General features: G+C 32.3%; 1 protein-coding gene across 1 annotated transcript in view; it reads left to right on the forward strand.

The window, feature by feature from the left end:
• The window catches only part of LOC129743682 (semaphorin-1A), an 832,298-nt gene that overhangs the window by 623,480 nt on the left and 187,618 nt on the right, over nt 1–21,200 (forward strand). The window contains exon 4 of the mRNA XM_055735770.1: nt 18,964–19,072. Coding sequence (XP_055591745.1) covers nt 18,964–19,072 — 109 coding nt within the window. The remainder of the gene's footprint in view (nt 1–18,963; nt 19,073–21,200) is intronic.

Consider the following 21,200-nt stretch of genomic DNA (forward strand, 5'->3'; position numbering starts at 1 on the left):
TTCAGCTGGTTCATCTTGTTTTTAAATTTAACATTTTAGGTACTTTTACTTTAACAGTTTTCGATTTTATTCTTATCTTAAGAAACTTGGTTCGAAGGCTAAAATGCGCGCTAAATTTATATAACGAAACCTTCCGTAACAAAATATGGAATTCGCTTTTATCGATGGTAAAAATATTTAAATTTTTTATGAGTCTGGTAGATCAAACTTATTTGATTTGAGCATAAAATAAGTTTCTCAAAACAAAAAAAAAAAAACTTATTAATAACTCAAATCAAACAAACCCAATCTTTCAAACTCCTCGCACATTCAAGATTTTAACCTTTGACGAAAATGCATCAAATTAAAAAAAAGCAAAAGATAAAATTGTTCGGATAAAATTTGCATGATACAAACTTGAAGCAAATTTATGATTTAAGTTTGAAATTCGGCTTTTTAATAAATGTATGTATGTATGTAGGTAATCCACCATGGGTGCACGGATTCACCGCAGATAAAAAAAACAGAAAATATTCTATGGAATATAGGTTCTTGAACACCTCGTATTTCAGCACTTCTTCACTTATGGAACTTGAATGAGAATTTTACTTTGATACAATGGATACTATGCACATGATTTCAATCTTTTTAGGTATATACATATAATAAAATTTATTTAAAAAGCCCAAATTATTTTTGACAAAGTAAATAATGATGAACTTTCGCTGATGGACTAAGTTTTGAATGATGAAACAAAAGGGAAAAAATACAATGTAAGTGCATCGTTTATGACAGGCATCTAGTCTTCCCGGATAAGGGTTGTTATTGTTACCTTGAAACCTTAAGGGTTATGGTAGAGTAAAATGATTTTTCTATGAAAACAGTAACTATGAAAATGTCATAAGAATAAGACCCATTCCAAGTGACCGTGACGTAATTTTAAGACAATTTTTTAAGGGAATTGTGTTTACTGTTTGCGTTCGACTGTATACAAAACAGAAGGTTATATCTATAGACTTAGAATTCAAACTGTTGCTTTTTGACAAAAAAAAAGTTATGAATATAATTAATATGAATATGAAACATCAAATAGTAACATGTTTTGATTATTTCTACATTATAGTGTATGAGTTTCAAACACTGGTATTTATGTAAAAATGATATATAACACTAAACACGTCGATATCATGAAAATATGATTCCTCTGCTCCTCTTCTCCTAAAATTTTATTATAATTTATGGCTTCTTTGTTAGTGCAAGATAAACTTCAGATCAAGAGTAAGAGGCTCCTAAAAATAATACATCGGTCTGATAACATTATATAATAGGTATGACAATGTATTATATTCATGTGGGAAAAGTGTGAACAATTTTGATCGAATGAACAAGAGAGTTCAAACCACATGAAAATTTATAAACGATTAAAAAAACAATGTATTAGTTATGAATACGAATGTAAAAATATTTTAATAAATATATGAATACACTGGACTCTATTTGAAACGATTGTTGTGTACGTTTTAATAACAGAAATTGTTCGGTTACGGTTGTTCCATAACTTCCGTAGGGGTTTCAATTGGCCATTCCAGTCCATGATTTTTTCAAGAAGCTACGTTCGATTCAGCTGACCACCCAAAAGAGGTTTGAATAAAAGCAGAAATGTCTAGGACCTGTTTTCAACGTGTTTAACACGAAATTGGTTTTTTTTTTGAGAAAATCGTTAAATAAAATTTTTGAAGTTAAGACGGCATAGGAAAAAATCGTATTAAAAAAGAATCCAGTGTATGTTAATGAATATATGAATGTGAATGTATGAAAATAAAAATATGAATATGACTGTATAAATATTCATACATTCATATGAATAGTAATAAATGAGTATAAAAATATGAATAAATAAATATTCCTATACGAAAATGAACATTATAATATGCAGGTATTATAAATAATAAAATATTTCAATGAGCTAGAATATTATCTGAGAATGTAATAAAATATGTTTCATAAAACGTGATAATATAATAAAGTAGTTTCAAATCAAACATACAGATAATGTATGCAATAACTGCTCAGTGTATTCTGCATGCGTGGGTCCGACCTAAAATGAGTTTCTTTTATACTGTTAGTTAAATAGAAACATATCGTACCAACATCTTCCATCCCACAGTGTGGTCCTAGATACAAATAAATTGATTTGAAGATTGGTTCTGAGAAATTGTAGCAAAAACCCTGAATAAATTAATATTAATTGAACTAAATTAAGAACTTGAGAAAATATCAAATAGCTACGATAGTCATATTTCCTGAGACATAATTATAATGAATGATCTGATACAACTATATGATAAAGTGCAGGATTTATGCTGAAAGAATGAATTTGTTCAATGTTAGTAAACGAATTCGCTGGTATTTTCTGTTCTGTGATGTCTGCGGCCAATCCTATTCCTGTTGATACTCTGTGCTATTATCAACGCTCATATATCATATAACAACAAAGAGACTTGTTAAAATTTTGGGAACCTTATTGAAGATTAAATAGTACGATAGAGAATAAAAGCAGTTTCGCCAGTAAAAAAAACAATTTTAGAAGCAAGAGTGGTGAATCTGTAAGGGAATATTTATGCGGTACCGGATTGAAATAATGAAATCAATGTTTTTTTTTAAATACATCATATCTAATAGATCTACTAATTGCGATGAACTCGATTTTCGATCAGCAGACCGAACGATAAAAACCTGTTAAGTTCAACAATGCTGGCGGCCGTTATGCCTGTGAATTTTTGACTATCTTACCTGAAATTTATTGCCTAATTGTAAAGGATTAATCATAAAGGATTATAGTAAATTGAAATAAATTTTATTACATCTAGCACACCATTACAAGTTTATAAAAATTTTCTCATGCCCGTATATAATAGCAAGGTGCAACCTTATTTCCAATTCCTATATGGCAGTCACCCGGATGAACCTTTCAATAATAAGGTATGAGTTCACTCACTCACACTTCAACACATTCGATATTTATGGAAGCTTTCATGCTGAAAATAGAAACGTCTCACTCACGCATATGGGTAACCCTACTCCAATCAAGGTGTGAAGCAAAGTGTGTTTCTAATAACGTTGACGTAAAGCAAATTCATAATGAATACATATTCGTGCTGGTTTCATATGCGGGAGTGAGACGCAGACATCTCTGTGGAAAACGATTAGTCAAGTCGATAGCTAACTTTAGCTTATTGCTTAAAAGATATTAACGCAAAAGAGATAGAGATAAACATAATGGAACATCCTCACCGATTTCGCAGCTAATAAATACAATGATGTTGCTCTAGTCCTGTACTCCATGGCATGCTTATTCCATATTCAAAATTTGTGGGAATTTTTTCAACACCTCTGGATTCAAATTTGTAACCTTTTCTTCTCCGATTTGCTAATGAACAAAAGCCCCAGACTCGCTTCCCGTTTTTGAAAAACACCGGAAGCACTTTTTCCTCTTATCACTGACTGACCATACACATTTTAAGCTATCCCGAATTAATCACCACATATTACAAAAGCTTTTAATCATCTTCACCCATGACATAAAACCAAGCCATCTTTTAGCAGACAATAAGCACATTCAGATAGCAGCAAGTACGATCCGAGGCCATTTTTTTTTCGCTTCAGCTAAATTTCGTTCTCGGGAATCAAATTTTCACATGCTTCTACTGCATTTTTCCGTTTATTCCCTCTATATTTTCAAGCACCACCGATCTACTATCCTATTTTCGGAAGCGTTTTACAAATCTCCAACATTTTCTTAACCACGACGAAAAACGCGACCCGCACACGTACAGGGGAAAATGAATGAACTGCACCGTTCGGCTGCTCACCAAAAACCAGGTTGAAATTCGGCTTTTTAATAAACATTAAAAATGTTAAACACCAAGAAAATATAGATTTTTGTGCAGATTTTTTAGGTGAAGATCAGGTACCTAAATGTTTCTTTTACAACACATTTTTTCCATCAAGAATTAAGGCAGAAACACAATACAGCGTCGGTCGTCGCGTCACGTCAGCGGTCAACGCTGTCGATAAGTACTAAAACGCGGACGCGACGCACCCGCCGATTTTTGCATCACAATTTAGCGTCAAGAGACATTCCACAACGAAAATCCTATGGGTGATTTTTTAAAAAAAATGGGGTTTTTCATAAAACAAAACTTAGAAAATTAACTCAAACTCTACTTTATATTTGTGATTTTCAGCTGAATTGTGTGTATAAACTAATTTTGATTGAAAATTTGAAATCTGGAAATGGAATTGACTAGTAAATTTTTAAGTTTATAATCTCTTGAAATCCTCAACAATTTTGTGTTAATTTTAGAACTCATTTACTAGCTAAATCTTATTCTTAATTTTCAATCTGCATTATGAATCTGAATTCTGAACCTGAATTCTAAAATTGAACTGTGAATCTGTTTTCTCATTTCTAAACGCTTTCTGAAATGTACGAAAAAATACGATTACGATCTGCGTTTTCAATTTTGGATCGCCATTTAGAAGCATTAAGAATTTTAAGTTTGGTGTAAAAATTAAGCATAAAAACTTCGAATTCGGATGTATAAATTTTTTTTCTTGATTTTTATATTCGGAAAACTATTACAACATATTGAAAATGCATTTTCGGAAAACATGATTCAAATTTGATGTGAAAGGCAAAACCAAATATGAACCCGGATTTCAAAGCAGTTTTTCATATCTAATTTTTTATGATTTTTCGGATGGAAAATCAAGAATCCTTAACTGGATACAGGATCCGAAATACGAAACTAGAAATACAACTTTGGTTATGGGATTATAGAACCAGAACCTTCAAAATTGGTTTAATTTAATTCAGAATTCAATATTCAGATCTGAATTTTTATGAACAAGTGTGAAAATTTTTAAAAATTATAGAAAATTTGGATGGGTTTTTGAGGTTTGGTACCTTTTAGTTTTTAGTCTAGATTGTTACTCTTGAATAAGCTATAAGAAGAATACTCTATTTTAATAAATTTATTATGAATTTAAAATTTTGAGTCTAGAGTAGAATACCTCGCTTGCTTTTTTGACCCTCATGGAGGGGGTTTAACCCCCAAAAACCTCCTCGTTCCTACGGCCATGTTTTGGGTTTTAAATGCTGTTACCTTAGATATTTTCATTAATATTCGTTTGGATTGACAAAACCTGAAAATTTTGATAATCAAATACTTCATTCCATTAAATGTTGAGTTTTCAACACTCGAGGCACCACTCAATGAAAATTTTTTTTTAAAAAAAAGGTCATTAATAAAATTTAAAAAAATGAAAGTTTTATAAATTGGATTTCATGATTTGATGTAGTTTTAGTGTCTTTATCTATGAGATATAAAGTATGGTTTGTTGTATTAAGAAAAGAGAAAGAAGGGTCTCAAGATAGATGTATAGAAAAAGACTAAGAAGATTTAGATTATTTTGATTTGCAATTTGAGTCTCTAAACTTCGATATATTTTTTCAACAGGGAAAACCCTCAGTAATCATAAACTTATAATTTTATATAAGAAGTAATTATTTCAAACAGATAGAACGTGTTAAAGGGTATCATGAAATGTTCAAATTGGATTCGTGCTTCATTGGCGGCCCCAAATCAATCATTAGAGTTTCCATTACCCGACCATTTTCCCGTTTCCGGGAATCAAGATTCTGGTGGCCTGTTTCCTGGGAATTCCTGGGATCCCGGGAAATATTCAAAAACATGTAAAACATATACACTTCGATTGAAATATATCTTATTGAACGTTTCCTGCATACAAGCCCATAATTTGTTCAAATGCACTCTTCATGATGTTTTTAACTTATTTTTTATCAAATAAATCAAACTGTTTTCAACAATCATAAATTAAAAACAGTCAAACGTACTTTAATAAAAACTGAACAGGTCAAATTAAGAATTTATTCATGCAAATACATTGTCTTTTAATTTGTTAGATTTATCCAACTTTTTTTCGTTTTTCTGAACACTTAACATATTTGTTCTTCATATGAAAAAAAAACGATGGCTTGGTAATTTTTAAGTTTTTAAGTTCATCTGATTTCAAGGCCAGAAGGGAACAAGAGCATAAATGTTACTTTCGAGAAAACACAAACCTGCTACGCGATTTTTCATATATTTTGCGAAGTTTTATAAGTTTTTGTACAATGAAAACGGTATGGAAATACATATAGGGTAAATGATCTTGAGCGGAACTAAATGGTACAATTCGACGCAACTCAGAATAGTTGATCAAGCGGTATGGCTATGGGTTTTATCCGAACAATTTTTTTTCCATTCAGCGAATAGATCTTGGTTTCTGCTTTCAAATGATGATTTTGAGAAAATTTTGGAGTAAATCCTAATAGCTCTAGAGCTATTTTACTGAAGTAAGAATTCTGATCTTGAGCGGAACCACGCCGATCTTGAGCGGAACTAAAATATGATCTTGAGCGGAACCATTATCTTCTGTCAACATTTTGGAAAGCTCTTATTCCAAATACTTGTGTTACTGTGAAAACTTCATTTAATTTTCATCTTTGAAGATTTGAAAGTTAAAAAAATAATGTTTTTATGTAAAAAATAGAAACTTAGCGTCCCTAAGTTGTCCTCAAAATATCCATTCAATGTATTTCTTGCTAAAAAAAAGGTGCAATTTTCACTTTTATTCGCTGCATCCTATTTTGAAACGATTCTCTGAACTCAAATTTTAGTTTTTTTTATCTCAAAAATTAAATTCGTTAGTATATCTGATTGATTATTTGAATGTGAGTGTTTAGGGTCATCTTGCCCCGAACAACTTTTGAAGGTAACGACAAAGTCAGTAATACAAAAGAAGATGCCTTAAATTACAGATTTTGCAAAAAAACTGTACATTGCCCTATTCAATGTTTTTGGGAAAAAAAATCTGATATTTTGGGATTTCTTATTCTCTTTATTCCTTTAATTTCATTCAAATTCATGATAAATTGGATCATTTTTATATTTTATTTGGGAAAAATCAGTTTGCGATGAAAATCTTTTCATACTTTTTTAATTCAATGTAAGAAACCTTAATTTTACATTGACAACAACAAAACTATGATTATGAAAATCCATTCAAAATTCAAAAATTCTATGAAATCTGAAAATATTTCGAAATCTCGTGTTCTGTGAAACAGATGCTGTGAAAAAGTTTCCTCAAAATTCTGTAAAATTACGGATTTTTCTGTGATTTTTGCAACCTTTCTCTAAGCAACTTATTCATATAATAAAGTTTATAATAAATTCCAGTTTCTTATGAATCACAATATCATATATTTATATTAAAAATTCATGGAAACGTTAATTATTTAGCTCAATTGATAAAACAATTATTTCTCAAACCGATTCCTAGTTCGAGCTCAAGTGTAAAATCACACACAAGGCAATCGGATAGGTTTTCAATATCAGGCCACCAATTGAATCGTTGAGTATTATAAAAAATCTAACTCGGTGTGCTTTGCTAAGTTTGTAAAACTGAAGGAATGTGTGTCAAAAAACAATTAGATTTTTTGTTTATTAGGTAGTATATCGTTTTCAATAGTAATTTCAACGTCTAAAACAACCTCTTCAAATGAAAGCTACGATCAGAAATGGCAATTAAGATTAATCCTTATTCTAAAATAATGACTAAACTTTATTGACTTCGTTAGTTCTCGAATTATGCCCAAAAATATGTATGAAAGCCTTTCTCTTCCTTCGCGTCGTCCCTCTGAAAGGAAGCATCAAAAACACATTTCTTGTACCCCAAAAAATTAAACTTTTTGTGCGCCTTGTTTGGTACGCTGTGACACCAATTAATTAATTTTGGTTCTATTCGAACTTAATTTTACATCTTTTCTTTCCCTAAGACGATATAATAAGAAATACACAAAGGTGCTGCATACATTCAGGGGTAAAAACCACGTGTGAGACATTAGGCATAAGGCAGCGCACCTAGCGGTTTATTTCGGAAGCTGGTAGTTCCGCTCAAGATCAAAGATGGTTCCACTCAAGATCATATTTTACTTTTGAAAACTACGCCATTAATTGGTATTTTGACGGAAAACTTGTTAGAAAAACCCGAATTATGCTTTTTTATGAGTTTTTCTACCATTTTAGTTATTAAGAATCGGTTCATAACGGTCAAGGGTTTCATAAATTGACGTTCAAAGTCAGCGTAAATTGTTGAAAATTGCAGCAGAAATGCGTATGTTTTTAAATCTTCTAATAATATTATTTCAGTCAATAAACTTTAGCAAAAATGTCAATGCTTTTATGAAAAGATCTTGAAAAAGTGTTTTTTCAACATTTTGATAAGATTCATAAACAATCATTGCCTAGATCTTAGGAAAAGTAAATGGTTCCGCTCAAGATCAGATTTCGACTAGTTCCGCTCAAGATCATTTACCCTAATCTTTTTAAACTTATCTATTTGAACAAAAAAATTGCACCAAATGGTTGCAAAATGTTTACTGCCACAGGAATCAGCATATTCTCAATGAGTTTTGTATGACTACATTTTCAGAAAGAACAATAAGAATGTTTCCGGAGGCTATCAGGCTTTTCCAGAGAAATAATTTCATACATGTCGGGAATTTCCGGAAATGAAAATATGATTCCCGGGAATCGGAAATTTCCAATTTTTTAAAATTCCCGATTTTTTCAAATTCCCGGGGAATACCGGGATGGACACTCTATCAGTAGCGGATGCAAATTCTAAAAATTATGTATACTTCATGTTTTTTCACATTTACAAGAACTTTTTTTTATGCTTGGCCAGCCTTTGTATGGAGTCATCCCACTGTGCAACGGTCTGCGTGACCTGGAACCGGAAAGCGGAAGTGGTCTACACGGGAATGACTGAAGGATTATCCTGACCGTGCCGTGTCGTCGTAATACAGCTAACATGTGGGATAGATGGATCATCCGGATCATTGCCCAGGATGGTTGCTTAGCGGAAACCAGTAGTGTGGGGTTTTGGGTCCAGTTCCGGTCCGTTTGCATTCTCAAGTGCCTACATATGAATGTAGATACGTGTCTGCAAAACACCGTAATTCTGTTTGTGGGCTTAAATATGTTGTGTGTGTGATTCTGTTTTGTTTGTGTTTAATTAGTGGACCGATAGTCGTGAAATCAAATTAAGAAACGGCAACATGTGTGTAGTAATTTTACCGCCGTTTCTGCCTCTGTCTGAAGTGATTCTAATACCTTACTGGCAGCTTGCGAGCTGCAGTCAGGGTGCTTTCTGAATTAATTTATTCCATTCGAATGCTAATAACATACGGGAAACAGGAAAAGCCTTTCATTGCGGGTAACACTTGAGTGCTGAACGACTAGGTTTATCATTTATTCAAAACTTGTTTTTCATTGGAACATTTCGATTTTAATTTTTGGTGTTTATTCTAATTGAAAAATATTATTTAAAAAAATTATATAATAGCATTCGAAGTGTTCTTTTGAAAAAGTTTCCCTTTTCCTCAAATAGAGAACTTAATCCTTTCTGATGTCTTTAACTAAAAGACGACTCCTTACTGCCCTCCCATCGTCGTTAAATTTGCATCAATCCCAGTCCACAAAGAGCACGGAAATATCGACGCGTGAATGACATTTCCCCAGTAGCGTTCCATCGCTCAATGTCAATCCTAATCTTCGAGAGAACTTTTCTGATAAAGAAAAGGAAGCAAAAAGCAACACTCAAAGGTGAGTAAACGACAAGAACATGGTTAGGATTTCCATCCATCAAAACGTTGACGGGATTTCTTCAGCTGATTCAACAGTGGAAGTAGATTTGAAAATTTCAAGATTGAAGGGTCTACGGTGTCAAAAAATAACTTCAGAAGCAATATTTCCAGCTCGTTTCCGTACTTCAGAGCTCTAAAGTAGATCAGCAAGTCGCACACAATTTGTGATTAAATTCGAGTGTGGTACCCTGTTCAAGAATCGCGAACTGTGTTTGGGGATAATAAATTTTGGTATAGTGGTCCAGTTAGCTTCAATGAAATTCCATGACAACGAACTCCCGAAACAGGGACGAATGAATGAATGAACGACAGCAATGAATGGCCATAAAATCGGCCGGCAACAACAAAAAGACCTCTCGCGGGCAATTCGGTACCAGACGTTTTGGCTTGGGATGATCCCGTTCCAGCCAGAGTAACAACAACAATAATTTGTGCCTTCCCTTGGCATCATAATTTATGTGGTCTACACAAATTTGTCGGCTGCTGTCATTCCACACGGCGGCATCAGTTTCATTTCAGTCTCGATAAATCGACAGTGGTGGACAATGTGACGTATGTTTTTGTAAGTTTGGTGCAACGAGTTGTGATCTATCCAATACATATTTTTCAATGAAATAATGTGACACGGTAACCGATTTTCTTTTCACTTTAAAGTTCCTGGAGCTAAAAAAAACAGGATAGTCTAGCTGAACGAGTAATGAACGATCAAGAATAATGTGCCGATATTAGGATGCGTCGTTTATTGATTTGAATCCCGGAATCGGATAAGAATTAGGGTTAGGATTAAAATCAGTATCAGGGCCGGATTAAGCCATCGGGGAGCCCGGGGCAATTTTTCTCGGGGGGCCCCTATAATTTGATTTTTTTTTTCAAATGCTATCCCAGAAAATACAAAACCTTTTAAACGTGTAAAAACTGGAGATGAGTTCAGTATACTATCTTCAAATGACCGTTTCTGGTATCTTCAAATAAAAATGGTTAATTAATCACGTGCAAACATTGCGGAAGAGTTTAGAAATTTCATAGAAATGAAAATTCTGATTGAAGGTGCAAAATACAAAATTTAGTTGTCATTTTTTTATCACCAACTAAAATACTCTAATTTAAAAAAAAAAAATGGCCGGATAAATATTTTAAATGATTTTCATATCATCATTGATCGTTTGGTTTGTGCTTATCCGAGAAATATTTACCTGGTGACAATTAGGAAGTATCATGAAAATTTGAAACATAGGAAATAAAATTAAAAAAAAAAATAAACAAAATAATTAAATCCACATTCCATAGAGATACAGATATAAGATATTAAGAAGTCAAAACTTTAAATCACGTTATATACAGAACCAAAACTCAGTGTCTCAAATCTAAATCATAATTTGAAATCAAGTTTTGAGTAACAAAATATGGATTGAATATAAAAAAAAAGATACAAAGTTATAATCAGAGCAAAAGCAGAAATTGCACAAAATGTGAATTTCAATTCTATGTCTTTGAAACACAAAAAAATCCTTTCATGAGATGTTTTTTAATATGATTCTCATCAGATAATTTTTTTTATCAAATTATTATTGTCAATGTGACAAAAGTTTGATTCGATGCCTTCAAAGCCAAAAAGGTATTAATGCGAAAATGATCGGATGAAAAAAAAATTGAGAAAAAAGATTAAATGTTGAAAACACAGAATCAGTTATCATTGAAAAAAATAAGATAAGGAATCCATATGAGTTTAGTACCTTGAACAAAGATCCTGAATTTTCAAAATTAAGAAAAATTATTTAACTGAACTTTGGTAACTGAAAAGACAACACAAGACTTGAAAATCCCAATGAATTGAGTCTGGAAAAAGATAAGATTAAGATCATAGAAGTATTCATATAAAGAAAATCACTCAATGAAACTAGCAACTCAACTATCAGATAATTTGATAATTTGAGAATAATCATTTGGAAAATGATATGCTGAATTCAGGATATTCAATTCAATAGATGATAAAATTTTGGTTAAATCACTTGAAAATGTTCCAACACAAATTTAAAGTCTAAGACAGAAATTGGAAGGAAGTTCAATAAAGAAACCCTGTACTGTCGATTGGTCCAATTTAAAAGTTATAATACACGGTTTTCTGAAATGTTTATCGTAAAGCGAAATTAGCTGCTATTTTAGTGCAGTAAACCTTGACTTGGAAACTTAACGTAACAACAAACATTTTTGTTATGCAAGAATTATGAATGTAATGAAAATGAAAAGTTCTTTTCTTTATTTTACCTGTTCTGTACAGAATATCGTAACTGATGTGTTTCGATAAAAAATGAAAATTTGAGGTAGTTTGCCTTATATTCTTCATTTTTTTTCGAATTTGGTTTTGTCCAGAAGATTTTGATATTCTTAGCTCGCAAAATGTGGGAGAGCTCCTTTCCTGCTTAATCTAGGGAGCCCCCTTAATTTTTTAAGACAAATCTAGATATTATTTTACGGGGGCCCTAACTAAACCTAACTAAAACTAAATTCTATATTTCAAGTTTTCATTCCGATTGTCTTGTTTTGATTTCTTTTCATGGATTTCTAGTAGTATGATTAAAGTAATGATAAATTTTTTTTACCTCGGGGGCCACTGAGCCGGGGGGCCCGTGGCAATTGCCCCTATTGCCTCCCCCCCCCCTCTTATCCGGCCTTGATCAGTATCAAAATCAAACCAGTATAAGAGTTAGAATCTGGAAGAGAATCAATATCAGGATATGGAACATGATCGAAATCAGTATTTGAATTAAGATTAGAATTAGGATAAAGGTTAAGGTTAAGAAAACGAATCAGGTATTACTTTAGAACAAGAACTAGATCTGAAACAAGATCAAAAAGAAGATCTGGATACGATCAGAATCAATTTCAAGATCAAAATCTGGACCAGGATTAGTACAAGAAGCAGTATTGGAATCAGGACCGGGACCTGTATAAAGTTTATTTTCACAAACAATATATGGTTCAGAATCATGATTCAAGGCAAATTCAAGATAAAGATAGGGATCTGGATCAGGATCAAAAGAAGGATCTAGATCATGGGTGAGCAACCTGCGGCCCGCGGGACACGCAACATTTTTCAAACTGGCATTCCTTTACTGTATTTCGATTGGTATCAGAACCAGGATCAGGGAAAAAATGAAGATCAAGATAACGATGGTTCAAATACAGGATACAGATCTGGTTCAGAATCAATATCAGAGTCTAAATCAGAATCAGAACAAGGATAAAAATCAGAGTTTGAATTAGGAACAAGTTACACATCTTGATTAGTTTCACAATCATGATTAGGTTCAAGTTCCAGATCAGAATCTGGATCCGGGCAAGGATCTAGATCAGATTCAAGATCAAGCTCAGGATAAGAATAAAGATCAGGAAGGATAAGGATCCGATAATATAAAGATCTGTTTTTTGGATCAAGTTTTAGATCTAAATCAGAGTTAAGATCGGGATAAAGTTCACGATCTAGATCTGGATTTGAATGAGGATAAGGAGCAGGATCTAGTTTTGTGTGCAGATCAGGATTTGGATCTTAAAGGAGTTTGGCATCAGGTCTGGTGCCTAAATTGTTTAAATTCTAAGCCAGACGTCCAGGGATTGAATCCCACCACACTGAATATAGGTTAAGGATGTTTTGAAAGTCTTCGGACGTAAAACGAACATAAATGCCATGAAATGCTATAGAGAAAAAGAAGAATAAGAAGAAGGCTAAACCAAGAAAAACAAACAACTGAAAGCATCTACAAAAAATAAAATGAGAATCTGGATTCAGTTCAGGGTGAATATCAGGGACAGGATAATCATAAAGACAAAGTTCAGAATCTGGATCTGACTCAAGATTGTAATCGATTGGAATAAACATTAAGAACAAGTTAAAAAAATTTTATGTGAATCAGGATTGGGATCAAAACCAGAATCAAGACCAGGATTATGATTATCTGGATCTAAATTAAAACGAGGTCGACTAGTCGCTGGATCAGAATAAGGACCAGGATCAGAATAAAAAAAACCAGGGCCAGAATCAAAATCAGGACAGTTTGTTGTTAAGGATTTGGATTAGGTAAAGTTATAGTTCAAGAACAAAATCAGGATTGGTAACGATCTGTATCTGGATGTGTCGAAATTTAAACAGCATTACCACATCGTAAATTTTAAACTAGACCATTCCAAGGATTGTAGATCATTTTAAACGCGAAAGTCATACGAATTGAATCTTTTGTTTTATCGAAACTTACACGTGTATTATAATTTTTTTTAAATCAGTCGAAAATTATTTAAGGTATATGGCAATTAACACAACTTATTCGACAATTGTTTACATTTCGTCGTATTTTAAAATGATATGGCGGCATTGGACCCTCTCCATGTTGAAGGTAGAATGGATTTTCTGAAAGAATAGATCTTGTCGTTATGTTAAAATATGATTGAATCACTTGAAAATAGTTCGAATTAGGTCATATTTTATGTTGGTTTTGTTTGAAAACATACAACCTTTCAATTGGTTCACAAATAAAATGAATCGTAGTAAAGCATAATTTGGAAGAATCAGTTCAATTTGATATGTTATTCGGAAACTACTACCTTTTCAAATCAAGTTTTTGCTTTAGAGAATGTTTTGAGCATATTTTTTTATATATATACAGATTATCGTTAGTTTGTCAAACATTTTAAAAAGCCATGAAACATTCCTTTTTATTCTTATTTCAATATGAATTTCGAGTTTTAAACGCAGTTTATGCTTTCAGGGCTAAAACTTTTCCAAGAAATTTAACAGCACGATCAAACACTCATTTTTTTATTTAAAAACTCTTAAACAATGCGCCATTTATCTACAGTTCCTTTAGATTGTATCCAATAGCGTTCAATTTTGGTCATAGGAGTTATGTAGATGCCAATATTTTTCACATAGTTCACACCAGGACAATTTTTTTAGAAATTTTAGTAACAAACTTCCAAAAAAATATAGTTTAATAGGTAAAATGGTTCACAAGGAAGCGTTTTACATCAATAGCTTAAAAATGATCAAAATGTATATGGGACTCATATGCGAGTAGGGGCTGAACAGTGAGTGAAAATTATATTTATTAGCTTAGCTTAGCTTAGCTTGATTGACTACTCAGTTATTGTTGTTTAACTTAATAAGGTGTCATTCAATATATCTGCATTTTATTACATCTAAAAGCATGGCTAAGATTAATCTTGACTAGCATTACTCGCGTGAGCTTTCATTACATCGTATGAAAAAAAATTTAAACAAACAGTTTTATTACGAAAAAGTACAAAAACTGACATTAACTAGTAGCAACTTCTTTCCATTTAGAATATTTGTAACCTGGACAACATATTCTATACTAGCTGTTCCCATACGAACTCCGTTTCGCTTTCAACTTTTAATATGTAATGAACAATTTGTATGAAAGTCAATAGCCAAATATTTTCCTGATGCATTTCCGAATTAATTGTTAACGAACGAACACCTCTTCTGTCGTCTGCTACCTCATTTGAAATCAGGAATTGATTGCCCGTGCCAAAAAAAAACCCCGTGTAAAAATTTCGAGTCGATCATCGCATAACAACGCAATTATTGCCGAAAAGTTAAACTCCTTTTGGTGGCCTCTTATACAATCTAACTTTGCATGTTTTTAACTGCATGTGTGTATTTTTTTCGCTTTTCAATTTCGCACTGTTAATTTAGTTTACCTTAAATGATGGAAGTTCTACTAATAACTTTTTTAAGTTATCGAAAACAAATCATTTCGAAAACACCATTTCTATATTATGAAAAAGGTTTTTATTTGAGTTCTGTTTTTTTTTCATGGGCACAAACATCCCATTAATAGATGGTAGAATCGACCACATTGGTCATCAATTATAACTCAAAAGTTAGAAATTGGTCAGTGAAATCGAATTGGATAAAACTCAAAACCTCAAATTTTATTATCTTATCAATTTTCTAATCCCCCATCAAAATTCCAATTGAAGCATTAAAATCGCAGCCTAAAAAAATTTTCTTTCTCTATGAGAAATTTCAAAAATATAAAAATGGTTGACATTCAAAGCCCCCCAGCAGCGGTAAAGAGCACTTTGAAAGCCACTACTATTCTAGTCAATATATTCCTAACAGGCTAGTTGTATTTTTCAATCAAAATGTAGGCTTATAATAGTATCCAAATATTTCGTACCGGTAGCATGTGCTTTGAACAGTAGAAGGTACAAAAAACACCCGCCAAAATTTTCACTTTCAAATTTTTAATGCTCAGCAAGCTTCGATTTCCTATCCAGTAAATGGTGAGCTCTGGATGGTCGTTTCTAATAGCCTGCCCATGGTGATGGTGAAAATAATCCCGCCAACGAAACGAACGGAAACGAAAGTCAGTTCACAAAATGGGTGCCATGACTTTCGGTTCGGGGGAATAAAACCGTTGTTGTATGGACGGCCGCCTTTAAAAGGAGTCATCCGAAAATCTAAAAACATTTTTCATCATTCCTGGTCCTAATGAGCACCCATGCCAAATTTCAGCTCTCTACCTCTCAAGGCAGCTGAGCCTATTGAAGACAAACATACAAACGAACAAACGGAAATTACTTTTTATATATATATAGAAGTGAAATACAAATTTTTAAGTAACTTTGGAAACTTCTGCAGCAGTTTTCTGTGAATTCTTAAGATGTTTCATACGACCTAATGAAAGCTTACGCGAGATTGAGCTACATTTAGTAGGTAAACCGAACCCCGATGAAGAACAATCGCAATTTGTTCTATAGACATGCTTTCTTTTAATATTGTAAACAAAAAATAATATAAGAGTTTTAGAACTTTTTTGATAAAATATTCTGTGCAAAATGGCAGGGGATACTGGGGAAACGTGGGTCACTCTAAATATCTCAGCTGTGTGTTGATATAAAAATCCCAATCCAACTGTCATCGTCGTCGCTTTGCGTAAGCATGTTTTTCTATATGTTGTTGACTTTTGCCTAGAAACATGATACCTTATAAATGTAGAAAACCTTTCCATTTATTTTTTTTCTTATTATGTATCTTTTAAAATGAAGAAGTTATGAAAAAAAGAAAAAAGTGGCCCATGATGCCCCATTTTCCCCTACAATAAAGAAATAAGCAAAACTTTTTGTTTTTGACACATTCACTTTTATCAAAGTACAATAATTTTAACAAAAAGTGTATTTAACTTACCAATATAAATTTTTTTTTATCTGCAACATAAATAACAGAGGGCTGAGAATCATAATTGTGCATGTATTACTTTACTTTTTTAAGGAAAATAACAATTTGAGCAATTATCAAATTTACGAGAAATATAACTTTCGGTTTTAGAACGCTGTAAACTAGGCAAATACACAGTCTTTAAATATTCATATTCAGAATTCAAATTCCAATTTCAAATTGAAAAACAAAATATTGATTTCCGATAATACAAAATGGATCCGGAACTCCGACCAAGATTAAAATAAATCAGCGTCAGTTGTCTGTAAATATCAGTTTTCAATATTAAAACTCAGGGTCCAGAAGTGTTGTTGATCATTGGTAGAACTTTTTTCTTATTTTGATTCAGAAAAGGAATTTTTAATTGAAAATTAAAGATTAATGCTTCTGATTTTGACTGCAAAAAATATTTTTGCATTTTTTTTATTTGAAAACCTCATTAAGATTTTAAGATTTAAATGGTCAGCAGGCTGTAAATTGATATTCTAATGCTAGCACTTAAGATGATTTAATTAAAATTTTTGTTTTTTCGATTTCCACTCCGAGTTTTGGACTTTATTAGATTTTTTGAAATCCCAATTATAAAATCTTTTAAGTGTAAACTTTCAAATAAATATATGTAAAGTAAGTATGCGTTGGAAACACATGCTAAACTAAAATTAAAAAAAAACTTTTTAAACAAATTGGCATTCAGATTTTATTTGAATGTGTTGAATTTTATCATGTTTTTTGTAGATTTATTTTCACCCTTTGATATTATGAAAACTGATATTTTGAACCTTTCAAACATCGTACTTTTGTATTTTGATTTTTATTTATCGAAGCATAACACAACATAAGAACTTATTTAGCAGAATTGCTTAAAAAACTTATATTCAGACTGAAGCTTCAAATTGCAGTGTGATTTTTGCTAAATCATTCACTTTGTGCCGATTTCAAATTTCAATTGTGTGAGTTCAAATCAATTTTTTTTCATCAATTAAAAAGCAGTAAAATACTGCTTTTTAATTGGTGAAAAGCATCATGCAAAAATCGTATCAACTCTCTGAGGTCAAATTTGAGAATATTTTGAAAGTTCTGTGTCCTGTGACACAGAATCTGTGATGAAAATTTGCTCAAAATCATATTATATTTTTTCAAAGTTTTGTTCTTGAATTCCTGCATTTATGTATTGAGCAAAAAATCATAGAAAAAAATAGTCGACAAACTCACTCCTCCCCCCCCCCCCCTTCATCATGCCAAAATCGTATCAACCCTTTGAGGTTACTTAAAAATCATTGAAAGGGTAAATTAATAACCTACCATCTAACAAACGTTTTATCAGTGAATTTTTATGAATCGAAACTTCAAATAATATTTTGATTCAACTACTTCTAGCAACAAAAACCTTAACAACAAAATAAAATCTCGTAGTCTATAGAATAAATACATGCACAGCAAGGTTGCCGATACAAAAAACTCTATGTTTTTACGAAAAAATATTCTGACTTTCTGTGATTTTACTCAAAAATTTTCTGATACTTTTTTGTGATGCTATTCCTATGAATTGCATTGAAAAGTCATGAAAAATTGGGTCTTTTTCAAATCTCACTGAATTTTATTGAAATTTTTCTGAAATACGAAAACATTATTGAATGAATAATAAGAGCTTTGGAACAACGTACAAATTGAAAAAAATCAGTGAAATCTGAATTTTAAAAATTCTGTGTTCTGTGGCACAGAATCTGTGATGAAAATTTACTCAAAGTCATATTATATTTTTTCAAAGTTTTGTTTTTGAATTCATGCATTTATGTATTGAGCAAAAAAAAAATCATGGAAAAAACAGTCATCAAAGCCCCCCACCTTTTCCCCATGAGGAGGTTCTACCTACGGCCCTGAATCATATAAATTTATCATAGTAAAACTTATAACATACATAACCCAATTTCCAGTCAATGCTAACGATGAACTATTTTCCTTCACATTGCAGAAACATCGTCTACAATCTTAGTATATACGATCTGAACGAGCAGACGCGACTAGTCTGGTACTCATCGGAAGATGACATCAAGATGTGCGTGATGAAAGGCAAAGATGAGGTGAGTAAAAGCCAAATTCGTATGGCATACAATCATTTTGGAAGCTCGGTCTGGTTGTTAAATCATAAAACGCGAGAACTGTCGTCTCTGGTTCGACGAAAACTCACCGCCACTCATTCAACCATTCATGAAATTGTTTGGTTGCTCTTATCTCGGTGGGGCCGGTTTCGTTGTTTTTCGCCCGCCATGAATAAAAGAGTAGTTTAACGGAAATCCCTATCCAGTTCTATCCCAAAGGATTGTGCCGGGGGAATCCACCGCATTATAATAACTAAGGCTTTGTCCACCAACAACCGAACGGATGTCAGCAGTGATGGGCTGTTGAAAGCGGCAAACTCAAGGCGGAACCATAACCATAACCTTAACCGTCCGAAGATGTGTCCTACAGTGACTCGCTCCCTCGCTCATTTAGGGCTAGGTGGGGTAATTATGAACAAAATTTCTTCATTTGGCACACTCACAGCCACCATATGTTTATTTCTTATCATAAATTCTGAAAACCTGCCAATATTGAATGTTTCCGTGCTCTTCATCATTCTGTAGAGCAACTTTTTTTTCTTGGTCGCAACCCACGTCCTTGAGACGTCTGTTCACAATTACCCCGTCTGTTCATATTTACCCCCCTGTCAAGGGGGTAATTATGAACACGGATTACGAACTTGGTATAAAATTTTTGAAAAGTAACAGTATTTATTCGTTACATTTACCCATAGTAAGCAGTGTATGGTTTTTTTTTCTTAAAAAATTATGTTCATAATTACCCCAAAACCTGTTCATAATTACCCCGAACGCTGTTCATATTTACCCCGAGACTTGTCCAATATGATTTATATGGTGTCAGAAAATCTCAATTCAACACCAAATAATGAAAATAATTAGCAGTAATAAGAAAATGGATTGTTTTATAAAAACTCAATTCAATTCATGTATAAAACTTATAAGTTAAAGAAATGTAATCAAAATTTAGAGGTAAAACAACGCAAAAATAGCTATTTAGTGTTCTTTTGTATTGATTTTTTCTATCTTTTGTTTCGGTAGTTAAATTTTTTGTTGCATCTTTCACGTTTTGGTTGGTTTCTTTTTCTTTCATATCTTTATGTCGTTGCAGATCATTTTTATTTGAAAGGACCTCTCCATACGTGTGAAATTTTAGGCGAGTTAGGCTACTCGATAGTTTTTACATCCGTTTTAAATGTCCTACGCAGCAAACATCAAGTTTTCACCTAAATGTCGTAGGTTATGCTTTTCACGTACGTGCGAGTATCATGAAATTGAAGCCTATACATATACAGAAAATTCTAATTTTTTTGAAAGATGGTTGTTTCACAAAAACACCCATTAAAATCTTCTTGGATCAGTGAGCAGTCATATTTTGCAAGGCTTGTCAAAACTATATGATCGACTGTTTTTAAAAATATTTACACTTATTAATTTTTTTATCACCTGTACGAAATTTCACATTAGTAGCTCTATTTTCCCAAAACAAAATTATTACTGCAGAAGTTCTCATCACCAAACTGAAAGAGAAAATCTTCAAACAAAAGATTTTCATTTTGTTCTAAATTTTAGAAAAATGTATTCGAACAAATAAAGATTGAAAAAAGTAACTTAGTATAAAAATAAGACTGCAAGAAAATAGATTTTGGATCTTTGTTATCCGAATGTAACTCATAAACAATTATTCTTTGCTGTAATTCTAATGCTCTCAATAGCAGCACGTTGTCCAAACATACAAGAAAGTTTATCGTTTTGATCTTTGTTTTGTGGACTTATTCATCTATTAAATTTATCATGGTTCTTCATATATTTGACTGTTGACCACAGAGATTTTCAGAGAAAGTTCATAATAATGATAAATTTCACGCGCTAATATAGAAAAGCTCGAGCAGCAAATTTTTTATTAAAAAATGGTGAATTTCATTTTTAGTATAATAAAAAATTTCTCCAAGTCTAGTTTATAACCTTGTTATTTATCAATACCAAAAAACTGGTTTTGGAAGGACTTAAAACCTTTATTCGGTGTTAGAAAACTATTCCTGGGATACAGGTTTTCGGTTTCGGTATTACTATCCGTACGCACCACTCACTAAACCTGAGAAAACATTTGACCGCATTTTTTGCTATCAAC

Source organism: Uranotaenia lowii, chromosome 2, assembly GCF_029784155.1.
Source record: "Uranotaenia lowii strain MFRU-FL chromosome 2, ASM2978415v1, whole genome shotgun sequence".
Taxonomy (NCBI): Eukaryota; Metazoa; Arthropoda; class Insecta; order Diptera; family Culicidae; genus Uranotaenia; species Uranotaenia lowii.